Source organism: Primulina eburnea, chromosome 15 (assembly GCF_022965805.1).
Source record: "Primulina eburnea isolate SZY01 chromosome 15, ASM2296580v1, whole genome shotgun sequence".
Classification (NCBI taxonomy): Eukaryota; Viridiplantae; Streptophyta; class Magnoliopsida; order Lamiales; family Gesneriaceae; genus Primulina; species Primulina eburnea.
The window spans coordinates 890,872-903,428 of NC_133115.1; the positions used below are offsets into that span (position 1 = coordinate 890,872).

Consider the following 12,557-nt stretch of genomic DNA (forward strand, 5'->3'; position numbering starts at 1 on the left):
TGATACCCTGCACCCTTGGGTGCAGGGTATCCGTGGGCGACAGCTGAGCTGTCGCCCACATGTGCATTTCTGTTGTGGGGACCCGGACGCTAATCAAGTTCTTAATCATTATTGGGACTAATTAATCAATTATAAAACAGGGTCTAATTTTTTTTAAAAAAATACAAAGCGGAAACGTAATGTAATTTACTCTAATTACATATTAAACATGAACATACAAATCTTGTGTTATCTACAAGAGTTCAACTAGGTTCAACTACATATCAGTGCTGAATCCTATGTTGCATCGAAGCCCGGATCTCCACGCTATCTAATCTTCGCTCATCCTCTTCTTGACCCTGATCCAGCCCCACCTGTTGTCATGCACACATACAAAACAAGACAACAGCCGGATAACTCCGGTGAGATATAAATATCCCAGTATAAACAATGTACACATGCAATCATATAAAAGCATATACGAAAGCATATACGAATTACTCATAACATGTCTCAAATCAGAAACATAAATCAATATCAAACATTCAATAATCATGAATGATATAAACAATGTAAATCAACATGTCGTATCAGACTCAACTCAACCGACGCGTCGTCTCAGACTCGACTCAACTCTAACCTAGGGATCCCGATGTCTGGATAATTATAAATATATCGAATCTCAGTCGATAGGAATGAATCAATCCCTAAACGGCATCGATATAATTAATATATGCAGTGTCTGGGCGAATCAGCCGCAGAATTGACGAATCTTTAAATCACACGATAAGCTTCATGTTAAACTTGAAGAGAAACACATGTATTTTTTAAAAAAAAAAACAGTTTATGGGATGCTATCATTAATAAAACTGTCCATATTTTAGCATAAAGGAATGAATAGAAATGCCAACCAGGAAAAATCACAACAGAAACAATGCAATACGAAATTCTTGGCCCAATAGAAATTTCGGCATGACCTCCCCGTAAATAGGGCATACCGGAAAAATATAAAATAACCAAAACGACTAAATCAAAACCATCAACAAACATCCAATACGAAACAATGCCAACCAGGCACAATCACAACAACGATCCTCCACAAACACAATATACAACTACTCGGGGCATACCCCGGTAATACGTAATCAAAAGTTAATATCATACAAGCACCAGCACCAAAAACATAACTTCATACAGATTAATTTCAGTCATCAAAGCCCATTCCAGTTGTCCAGATGTTTGTACTACCTGCAATTATGTACACGATGATCACAAAAAAATTATGAAATAAACAAAATTTAAATGCATAAAATAATTTATGTATTTGAGTTACCATGTATTGAGCCAAAATCTTCTTCATCTGAGTTCTCATCAGTGTTATCATTTTTTACGGTTGACCTGTTAAATGAACTTTGTCATCTGTAGTAATATTAAAGAAATTATTAACTTCTCAAAAAATTAATCAATACATACCCGTCTTTCAAATTTGGACAGTTACGTTTGTCATGTAACACGCCTCGACGCTCGCATCCACGACACCGTCTGTCCCTTGATGTTGACTTCTCCTTCGATGATTTTAGTCTCTTCCCACGTCCTTTTGTTCTAATTTCAGAAGGATCAATGATACCAATGGCTCCATCCAAGCTTCTCCTACTTTGAATTTCACTGCGTAATGTTCTATTAATATTCATCTCCTTCATTTTGCTATCAATAGAATCAAACTGCTCAGTCAAAAATTTTGTCCCCTCATCACTGAAAGATGCAACATCAATTAAAGCTGAGGCTTTACAAGATAGCCTCATATGTCTAGACATCAAACACTTTTCTGGATCGTCAACCACATTTTGCTCAGCCATAGTGTAATGTACGCCAATCTTTGCATCTTTTGTCCACCATTTGAGTATATACTGATCAGGTAAGTGGAAAACTTGGTTGATACGAAAAAATGCTAATATATGCCTGCACGGAATACCCTCAAATTGAAATTTCATGCAACTACATGATATATCGTCTCTTTGTATGTCATGCGTAAGCAGCCTATGTTTGGCAGAAGAAGAACCTTGAAAATTAATGATATTGTAAACCACAAACTCAATTCCAATAGATGCTTGTTGCACATAATAACCATGACTCAGACTAATTTCATTTTGAAACTCCAACCATTTGTTTTTCGTGTATACATTCACCATTTGCAATTCCATTGACCAGTTCGATTTAACCTTCGGCCGCTCGTTCAAATCAGTATGATCGGCAACTAACTCATTGTGTCTTTGGTGTCGAAGTGCCTTATTGAAACGAATTACGAAATCCATCAACGAGTTATTGCTACATACGTACTTCTTGAAAAATGAATGTGAACTTTCAAACCTCTGGCTACTTGACATTCCAGCAGAAAATACATGGTTGAAATATGCCGGCACCCACTTATGTCACAACTCATATATCAATGACAGCCAATCATTTTCTACCAAGTCAGCACAATTCATAACCTCTTCCCATGATCTCTCAAATTCAATAGAAGTCGTAGAATGTACAATGACATTTTTTATGCTTTGATAGTGGTCACGAAAAGTCGTCGGGTTCAATTTATCTGGGAATTTGTTTAGAATGTGCCACAAACAATATCGATGAATTGTTTTAGGGAAAACTTCACCAATGGCTTTCGTCATAGCAGGATCCTGGTCAGTTATGATCAAGTTTGGTGCTCCTTTAGGCATGGCTTCTAGAAACTTATTAAGCAACCAAGCAAAGGAATCAGTTTTCTCATCACTCAAAAATCCACAACCGAAAACAATGGTTTGATGATGATGATTAACTCCTACAAATGGTGCAAAAATCATCCCATATTTGTTGGTGTTATATGTTGTATCAAACACCACTACATCACCAAATGCAGTGTATGCCCTCCGTGACACAGGATCCGCCCAAAAACAACGAATAAATCTATTGTCTGAATCTGTCTCGTAATCAAAAAAGAAAGTTGAACTCTTGTCTTTCTCAGACAGAAAGAAATCAATCAATGTTTCGGCATCAATACCCTTGTGCTCATCCCTAAGCGTTTTCTCGTAGTTTCTTATATCTCTTTCCGTGCAACCTACATGTTCAGGCCCTCCAGACTCTATTTCAAACAATCGCATTTGTTGACAAGTAGGTACATTCGCTTCAGCAAACTGTTGAGTTAGTGCTTTCTTTGCTGCAGAAACAGTACGATGTGAGCGTAACAAATGCACCTTTGAAGGAGTTGATAGTGGATGATTATGACTTTCTACGAAGGTACTAACAACCCAACCTACACCAGTTTGTTCCTTCACAACTGAAATCTTTGACTTACATCCAGTTCTAATCTCACCACGAGCTCTTTCCTTTACTGGTTCATCACTTTTTGATTGTTTACTCCATCTTATTGCATCTGTATGTCCTTCTTTAAAGCATACAAATTTTTTCCAGATAACTTCATTTGTTTTCTTACTTTTTTTGCTATTGCTCATTCTCGCACTAAAACCAGATTCTCGTGCGTATTGGTTGTAGAACGAAAACGCCTCCTCTAAAGATTCTAATTTCATACCTATTTCTGGCTTTGATTGTCTCCAACTTGGGGAATGTACGACAGTTCATCGCCGCTGTTTTCTTCCATTCTACAATATGAAATGAACAAAATTAATTTTGCTTAGATATTGAAATTCCTTTTTATTCATTAAAATTGTGAGGTTTCAAGTAAACTGTGAAGTAATTAGGCAATGGACATTGCAGAAAAGATGCATACATCCAAATATGGTTAACATCTAACATCAGTCTAATACTATGGCTAATAAAAGAGCATATAATGCCATTCCATAGGTAGGAAACAAACTAAATGAATCGATTTTAGGAGCATTCACGCACAAATTGAGAAGAGTCCATAAAGGAATCGATGTTACGAGCATTCACGCACAAATTCTACCGAAAGTGAGAAATTTTCGAACAACATCGAGTTACCTTGGGATTTGACGCGCACGAGATCAAGAAAAAAAATTAATTGTGTGTTGTGGGGCGCTAGGTTTTGAGGCGCACGAGATTTGGGTGAAATCGAGTTTACTTTTCTGTGTGGGGCGCTAGGTTGGAGGGGTTTTGTCTAAAAAATTAGACATTTAGCGACGGTTTGTAATAAACCGTCGCTATGTCCGGTAATTTTTTTTAGAAAGTAGACATTTAGCGACGGTTTGTAAAAAACCGTCGCTATGTCCGGTTATTTTTTTTAAAAATTAGACATTTAGCGATCACAAACCGTCGCTATGTCCGGCTATTTTTTTTTAAACAGTAGACAATTAGCGACGGTTTGTAACAAACCGTCGCTAATTCCGGTTACAATTTTTTTTTAAAAAAAAATGCACATGCTGTCGCCCACGGATATCCTGCACCCAAGGGTGCAGGGTATCATCCCTCTATATATATATATATATATATATATATATATATATAACATAATATTTAATATTTTATATAAACGAGTCAAACGTTTGATGAAACAAGTATATATGAGCTTTAATAAATCATTTTTCGCAATGATTCTCCGAAATATTTGCTAATACAAAACTTATTGAGTATTTATAATGACCATAACAAATTATTTGATTATTCATTTACTGAGGGAAATGAGTTAAAATTGATTCTCTGATTTCAAACCTTTGTCAAATTATATGTTGAAAGAAAATAAAAATGATTTGGAGCCTAACAAGCTGGCAGATTTCCTAAATCATGCTAATTAATTTGGGACAAATTTTGGCAAAATATAATAAAATATAGATTCAACTTCCAAATTAAAATGGACAGCCTAATTAACTAACAAATGTAGTTTTTATCAAAAAAAAAAAAAAAAAACAAAACAAAACAAATGTAGTTACAAAGAAACCCAATAAAAAAAAATTTGAAACTTTGAAGCACAAAATTTTAGTTTTTGTTTTGGGCACAAATGAAGAAATAGAATGTAATGGATGGGATGAATTTAAAAATAATATAAGGATGCATTAGGATGAACGGATTTGAAATCTATTGATTTTGTTTGTATTTTTATTGTTAACAATGAAATAATAGATAAAATTTTAAATCCATAAGTCATGAAATTTTAAATTTACTATTTACTTATTTACACGTTGTTATACAAATTAAAATAGATTTTGATTGTCTCAATTATTGGGTGAACTTGAAATTCAGTGTAATTATATAAATATGAAATTATGAATTTAAAATTTATAATCTTGTTTTTCTAAAATTATATATAAAAAATTAATATTTTTTAAATTTATGTATTCAAACACAATCTAAATTAAATTCACAAACAAATTAAATGAATTTAGAATCAATAATTTAAAGCATCCACCGTAAATCAAAATAATGCACAGATTAATAAATGAACAACTGAAATTAGCTGTTCTTTTCACAGGCATGCGTGGTTTTTGAGTAAGAGTCAACCACATACAGAATTAGCCTCCAACTCATCCACAAAAAGACATTTTGAGGATTTGGGCACCCATTTTCCCACTTGCAGCCTTTAAAATTTCTGAAATTCGACAAAGTCTTGAACTTGGGAATTTTTTTGTTTTCCATTTCACAATCATTTCTTTCTTGAAATGCTTTCGAAGTGCACAAATGGTGATATAGGAGCAGCTGGCTGGGACTTGGTGGATATTTCTTGACGAGAATTAGGCATGCAGTTCAAGAAAGATAAGTTAGTGAGGTGAGGTTTGCGCCCATTTTGTGTATATTTGTTCCAAGTTTCATTAGAAGTTGATTGATGGGTTCAAGTAATTTCTTTTTGTAGGTTTGTAAACGGAGAAAAACAAAATCCTGAAGTTTTCCGGGACAAAAATGATGCCCAACACAATGAGAAGCAACTGCCCTTGTATAAAAATTTTGGCAATTTAGGGAAATCTGAAGGTGGATATGGAGACAAGATATTGGGTAGGTCAAAGGTTTTTCCAGAAGGCCAAGAACCGGAGAAAAAGACAATCTTGGATCCAGAGAGTGAACTTGTCTTGAAATGGAACAGGATTTTCTTGTTTTTTTGTTTGGTTGCACTCTTTGTGGATCCCTTATTTTTCTACCTCCCATCTGTGTTGAATCTGGATACTTCCTCATGTATGCAAACAGACCTCAATTTGGGGATAATTATCACTTGCTTTCGGACAGTGGCCGATGTTTTTTATTTCTTGCACACTGTCATAAAGTTTAGGACCGCATATGTATCTCCTAGCTCAAGGGTGTTTGGCAAAGGTGAACTTGTTATGGATCTGAATAAGATAGGAAAGAGATATCTGAAGTCCGAATTTTTTATAGATGCCATTGCAGCTCTGCCTCTTCCTCAGGTTACTTTTTTTCTTCATGGTGTTGATTAGCTGTTGTAAAGCCTTCGCAAGTTGAATCAATTTGATGTTCTGGTTTGTTTGTGATCATTTTGTGTACTATTTATCTACATATAAAGTTGGAGAAAATGATATTCGGTGCCTGCTGTATGTGCTGATCGAATAAATTAGTTGTATTAGGCAGGTAAAAAATCTGAAAAAGAGATAAGGTTCAAGTGTTTTTTTTTCAATTTTTAAAATTTTGTAATTAATTATTATCTCGGCCAAATACGTCGGTAAACAAGAAATTTGATGGGAAGCTATTGTTACAGATTGTGATATGGTCCATACTACCTGCAATTAGAAGCTCCCATGCTGATCATACCAATAATGCTCTAGTACTGATCGTTCTGCTCCAGTATATTCCGAGATTATACTTGATTTTCCCACTAAGTTCTCAGATTATTAAAGCGACAGGAGTCGTTACAAAGACCGCCTGGGCTGGTGCTGCATATAACTTGTTGCTCTACATGTTAGCAAGCCATGTACATCCCCATTTTTCACCATGACAAATTTTCAGAGTTGAAATATTTAAATTTACTACTCACCTCAAAAACAGGGTTTCTTTTTTAAGTTAACAACTTAGCTTACTTTTGCAGGTCTTGGGGGCTTCTTGGTATGTATTATCAATTGAGAGACATGCAACGTGTCTGAAATCAGCTTGCAGGAATGAATTGAATAGCACCGGATGCTCCCTTAGTTTTCTTGATTGTGGTACTTTGAACCATACTGATCGGTCACAGTGGGTACAAAGTACACTTGTTTTCAAGAACTGCAATCCTGGTAATACTACATTTTTCAATTATGGAATATTTGGAAATGCTATTGGAAACAACGTGGTATCATCTAAATTCTTGGAGAAGTACTTCTATTGCCTATGGTGGGGTTTGCAAAACCTAAGGTATGATGGATTTTATTTCCAAATTTTTGAGTTGGTGGCATGAAAATCTCATCGTTTTTTATAAATCTTGTAGAAATGTGGCTGGTTTACTGCTATTTTTCTTTGTAATTAGCAATTTTGAGTACATTTTTGTTCTACATCATGGCAGTTCTTACGGTCAGACATTGACAACAAGCACATTCGTTGGCGAAACATTATTTGCTATACTAATAGCCATCGTGGGTCTTGTTCTTTTTGCCCATTTAATCGGAAATATGCAGGTTTCCAAGAATCAATCTTCATATTAAAAAATCTTGTCTTTGTGTGATTTCACATTAATTCTTAGTCCTTTTTTTCTATTTAGACCTATCTGCAATCTATCACTGTGAGGCTTGAGGAGTGGAGACTTAAGCGTCGTGACACTGAGGAATGGATGAGGCATCGCCAATTACCTGAAAACTTACAACAACGAGTGAGACGTTTCACACAGTACAAATGGCTTACAACAAGAGGGGTTAACGAAGAGTCTATCCTACAAGCTTTGCCAGCAGATCTTCGGCGTGATATTCAATGTCACCTTTGTTTAGATCTTGTTCGACGTGTAAGATTTTTGTTTGTTTATCTCTTTCAATTTCACAGATCGTATGTACAGAAATCACTTGATTGGCTGTTAAAGCTTCGAGTTTTGCTCCTGTTCCTGTTATATGTGTTAGGTAGCAGCTATTGTTTCCATCGTCCTTCATAGCATAATGGTCGACAGATAACATTTGGATAGCCCTGATTTTTTTTAATCGTCCTCCGTAGCATAATGGTCGAATATAATATTGTTCCTTACAACGATGAATGCTTGGTTTCTTTCGTATGCTCTGGTATGATGAATTCACATCTGTTATTCATCGTTTCAGGTTCCTTTCTTCTCACAAATGGATGATCAACTTCTTGATGCAATATGCGAGCGCCTAGTGTCATCCTTAAGCACTCAAGGCACGTACATTGTCCGTGAGGGTGATCCCGTTACAGAGATGCTCTTCATTATTAGAGGTACGCTCGAGAGCTCAACAACAAATGGAGGTCGAACAGGATTCTTCAACTCGACAACTTTGAAGCCAGGCGACTTTTGCGGAGAGGAACTGCTCGCATGGGCATTGCTTCCAAGGTCAACCCTCAACTTGCCTTCTTCCACAAGAACCGTGAGATCGCTTACTGAAGTGGAAGCATTTGCACTGAGAGCAGAAGACCTCAGGTTTGTTGCAAATCAGTTCAGGCGACTCCACAGCAAGAAGCTCCAGCATACTTTTCGTTATTACTCTCATCACTGGAGAGCCTGGGCAGCCTGTTTCATTCAGGCCGCCTGGAGACGATGCAAAAAGAGAATGATGGCGAAAGATTTAAGCATGAGGGAGTCGTTTTCTTTGTCCCCTGACGTAGAACTCCCTGTTGAGACAGTTGAAAACGAGGATCACGAGGACCAATACGCATCGGCGAACAGTTTTCAAACAAAGCAGCAATTGGGAGTCACTAGATTAGCTTCAAGATTCGCTGCAAATACGAGGAAAGGAGCTCAGAAGATCAAAGATGTCGAATTACCAAAGCTGCCGAAGCCAGAAGAGCCCGATTTTTCAGCTGAGGCTGATGATGACTAGTTGAACTCTACATTGTCAAAGATTAAAGGGTAGTCAAATAGCCCAGAATCATTGATGAATATACACCGTTATGAGTCCGTAGATCAGAAGAATTTTTACAGGAATCGTCTGAAGTCGTCTGCGAGTGTCGAGTTTGCATGCTTTTTTAATCTATCTCCCCTTCAGAGCATCAAACTACATTTCTTAGTTTTTTCTCTATGCTAAAGAAGATTCATAGTTGAGTGAAATTTCTACTCTTTTATTTACGAAAACGATGGTAGTGAACGAAAAGGATTTTACATATTTTTACTGTACAGCTCGCCTGGAAACATGGATTGAAAGTTTTGCTTTCTGTCGCCGTTAAATTTCAGAAATGATTCTACATGCGTGCTAAAAAGATCCGGGCTTCAATATATCGGGTAAATATTGTATATTTATTTTTGAAAAATGACCACAATTTTTGGTAAAGTGATGATACAACTTACATGTTACTATGGTCGAGTCAATTGTTGAACTTCGTTCTTGAAACACAGTGATTCTGTGCATTTTTTATTAGTGCAATGGTTTTTCTTCTAAAATTCAAATATAGTCTTGTGACTGTAATTGTAATTGAAATTTTGTAGAACTGCTTGCTTGTCGTTTCACCAAAAATTATAGATGATGGTAATGGTGTAACTCAAGAATTTTAAACCGTAAAACAACTCGCGTAGTTAATCAAAATCTGAGATGGTTCCACAGAGGTTTACGTCTCAACTAATACCAAGGTCAAAGTTTAAGATAGATATCGAGTTCTAAAAACAATATTTTCTTGTACCAAAAAATTGAAACTTTCTATTATCATATATATAACAAGAAAGCTAGAGATATGAAAAGAGGCTCATAAATATTTTGAAAATGTCAATGGAATCTCTCATTTTCATTATTAATTTAGCAGAACTTTTTGACAAATACAAGAGATTTGTAAAATAATACTATCTTTGAAATGATATATCGTCTAATTATGTTGCTATGGGTTTTCACTTCGAGGAAAATAAAAATCGAAGTCTATATAATATTATATATAAAAATATTGAAGTCCCCAAAATAAGCAAAATAGCACCAGTGGTCTAGTGGTAGAATAGTACCCTGCCACGGTACAGACCCGGGTTCGATTCCCGGCTGGTGCATTAAAGTTGGCTGTGAGGATTAGTCTGCGCCGTCAGTGGTGATTGGGTCTCCACAACCGTCCGATTGAAAGACGACTTTCTACAGGCGCATCTTAGCCCTTTACTTTTTAAATTTTTGACTTATGGTTTCTAAAATACTTGTATTAAATATATGCTGCAAATTATTTTTTAATCTTTTTAGAATCTTAAAATATACCCTTTACTTTTTAAATTTTTGACTTATGGTTTCTAAAATACTTGTATTAAATATATGCTGCAATTATTTTTTAATCTTTTTAGAATCTTAAAATATACTAATGCCCTTGGCTATGTGATATATTTTCTGTTATATTTATTTATTTATTTTTAACTTAAGGATTTTTTATATTAAGAATTATATAATCATAAAATTCTAAAGTTTGGATAAAGAATAAATAAAATATTTTAATATTTTAAAAATTTTGAAAAGTATGTTAGTGATAAAGGAAATTTATAAATTTAATATAATAATTTTTTTATTAAATAAAAATAGTGTACATTTATAATTTTAGAGAGGTGATGTTGGTATTTTAAAAAATTAACGTTAACATCACAATTATTTATTCTAAATATTATTATAATAATATAGTATAGATAAAGTGTATATATGTGTAGGTAATATTCTGCCAAATAATTTATTCATTTTATTTTTAAGTTAATTTAAAAATAATATTGAAAGCTTACGTACATTTTGTTGAAATAACTTAGAATTTACAAAAGATGTATAAGAATATTTTTAAAATTTTAGACAATTTATAAAGAAGTTATTTTGTAAGAATATGGATCAATATTTCGGTGATTTGAGATTAATTATCGACAAATTAATGTAAGTATGAAAGAATGTCCTGAGACTTGGATTGAGTAGCATGTGATATCACGTGGTGAGCAAGTGAAGTGTACGGGCAGAGAAGTGCGCGCACATGCGCGAAAAGATGTGCACATATGCGCGCAAGACCAAGCCTAGAGGCAGAGAACCTCGCGCATATGCGCGAGGAGGTTTAGTAACCAAGATGCAAATTCCAGAGAAGTTGGCGCATGTGCGCCGGGAGAGGCGCGCATATGCGCGGGGAAGTGTTTTCGAAAAATGCCGAGACAGTAGGTCTTGCGCAGGGGCAGATCTAGGATTTTGGCATTGGGGGGCCACCTTTGCGACGGTTTTCTCTAAAACCGTCGCAATATGGCGACGGTTACAATAAACCGTCGCGGAATTTGCGACGGTTTTTGTAAAACGGTCGCTAAACCGCGACAGTTTCTATATAACCGTCGCTAAAAAATTTTTTTAAAATATTTGGGGAGGCCGTGGCCGCCATATAGCGACGGTTGTTGATAAAACCGTCGCTAAAAAATTTTTTTAAATTTTTTTGGGGGGGTCGTGGCCCCCGTTCGCCCTACACTAAATCCGCCCCTGGTCTCGCGCATATGCGCGAGGCGAGTGCGCGCATATGCGCGAGTTGATAAATTTAGAAAATCCGAGCAGAAAGCCAGGCGCATATGTGCGGGCTTTGGGCGCGCATATGCGCGCGGCATGCAAAACAAGAACAAGCCATTTGCCCTTATATGAACCGTACGTGTGTGTGTGTGTGCCTATATATATATATATATATATATATATATATATATATATATATATATATACACACACACTAAACTTCTTTCCTTGAATCGGTAAAAAGGAAAATCGAGGGAAAAGCTTCAACTTTCTTTAACGAGAGATTTGAGATTTACGAGCGATCCGTCCGTCTGTTTTTAAATCCGACTACAGTACTATATTCCTATCGACGCAGACTTCAGCTAGACGTAAGTTTTGTTACGTTTTGATATGCTTTGAAATTATGGTACTGTCAGAATTGAATAGAATTCATAAATAGTGTTTTGCGACACCAGACATTGTATAATCGAAATCGGATTGAAGAACAGATACCGTATGAAATTGTTAGAATTTTCAGAATTGATTTAATTGTGATTAGACCGATTTGATATCAGAATTGTGTTGTTATCGATTATGAGGTGTTGGAAATAATATCGGATTTATACTGTATTGTCGGGTATATTGATATTAGTCAGATTGAGATCAGATGAGTTGTTGATTCGTATATATACCGATATTGTATTGCCGGTATTGCGAGACTGTACAGAATTGAGATTATACTTTGTATTGATATTGATTATGGGTCGTGTTATTATATATGTGATGTTGAGATTGATAGGGTTATTGGAACTCTATTGTTATACTATTGAAACATCAGCAGATTGATATTTGATCAGATTCAATATTGATTGAGATGGTATCGTTATATCGTTGACATTGATCAGAGTGTATTTTGATTTAAGTATTGATCAGAACATGTCTTGAATTGAGTTATACATTGACATAGTATATTGATATTGTCATTTCCAGATTTGGGTAATGGATAGATTGGAATTCGAGACTTCGACTTCATCAGACCGCGAAGACAAAGGTATAAATCGATGTTAAACGGGAGATCGACTTGAGTTAGATTTAACTCTTGTTTCC

General features: G+C 35.4%; 3 protein-coding genes and 1 non-coding gene across 4 annotated transcripts; 2 read left to right on the top strand and 2 right to left on the bottom strand.

Annotated features, from left to right (window-relative positions):
- Positions 1 to 1,394: 1,394 nt before the first annotated feature.
- LOC140814292 (protein FAR1-RELATED SEQUENCE 5-like) lies at positions 1,395 to 2,363 on the bottom strand. Its single transcript, XM_073173231.1, has 2 exons — positions 1,453 to 2,363; positions 1,395 to 1,398 (listed from the first exon to the last, which is right to left on the bottom strand). Exons 1-2 carry the CDS (start codon positions 2,361 to 2,363, stop codon positions 1,395 to 1,397), a joined length of 915 nt encoding a protein of 304 aa, XP_073029332.1.
- Positions 2,364 to 2,408: 45 nt separating this feature from the next.
- LOC140814297 (protein FAR1-RELATED SEQUENCE 5-like) lies at positions 2,409 to 3,542 on the bottom strand. Its single transcript, XM_073173238.1, has one exon. The coding sequence runs from the start codon at positions 3,540 to 3,542 to the stop codon at positions 2,409 to 2,411; it is 1,134 nt and encodes a 377-aa protein (XP_073029339.1).
- A 1,870-nt stretch (positions 3,543 to 5,412) lies between these two features.
- LOC140814103 (probable cyclic nucleotide-gated ion channel 14) lies at positions 5,413 to 9,093 on the top strand. The gene is made up of 7 exons (XM_073172973.1): positions 5,413 to 5,692; positions 5,777 to 6,320; positions 6,629 to 6,841; positions 6,956 to 7,257; positions 7,406 to 7,517; positions 7,601 to 7,837; positions 8,142 to 9,093. The coding sequence occupies exons 1-7, from the start codon at positions 5,664 to 5,666 to the stop codon at positions 8,877 to 8,879; spliced, it is 2,175 nt and encodes a 724-aa protein (XP_073029074.1). The 5' UTR covers positions 5,413 to 5,663; the 3' UTR covers positions 8,880 to 9,093.
- An 860-nt stretch (positions 9,094 to 9,953) lies between these two features.
- Positions 9,954 to 10,024, top strand: TRNAG-GCC (transfer RNA glycine (anticodon GCC)). The gene has a single exon. It is a non-coding gene; the product is annotated as a tRNA-Gly (tRNA).
- Positions 10,025 to 12,557: the final 2,533 nt, after the last annotated feature.

Coding starts and splice junctions, on each gene's coding strand:
- LOC140814103 (XM_073172973.1), top strand. CDS start 5,664: ATGCAGTTCAAGAAAGATAAGTTAGTGAG. Junction 6,321..6,628: donor CAGCTCTGCCTCTTCCTCAG/GTTACTTTTTTT, acceptor CTATTGTTACAG/ATTGTGATATGGTCCATACT. Junction 7,838..8,141: donor GTTTAGATCTTGTTCGACGT/GTAAGATTTTTG, acceptor TCATCGTTTCAG/GTTCCTTTCTTCTCACAAAT.
- LOC140814292 (XM_073173231.1), bottom strand. CDS start 2,363: ATGTCAAGTAGCCAGAGGTTTGAAAGTTCACATTCATTTTTCAAGAAG.
- LOC140814297 (XM_073173238.1), bottom strand. CDS start 3,542: ATGAAATTAGAATCTTTAGAGGAGGCGTTTTCGTTCTACAACCAATAC.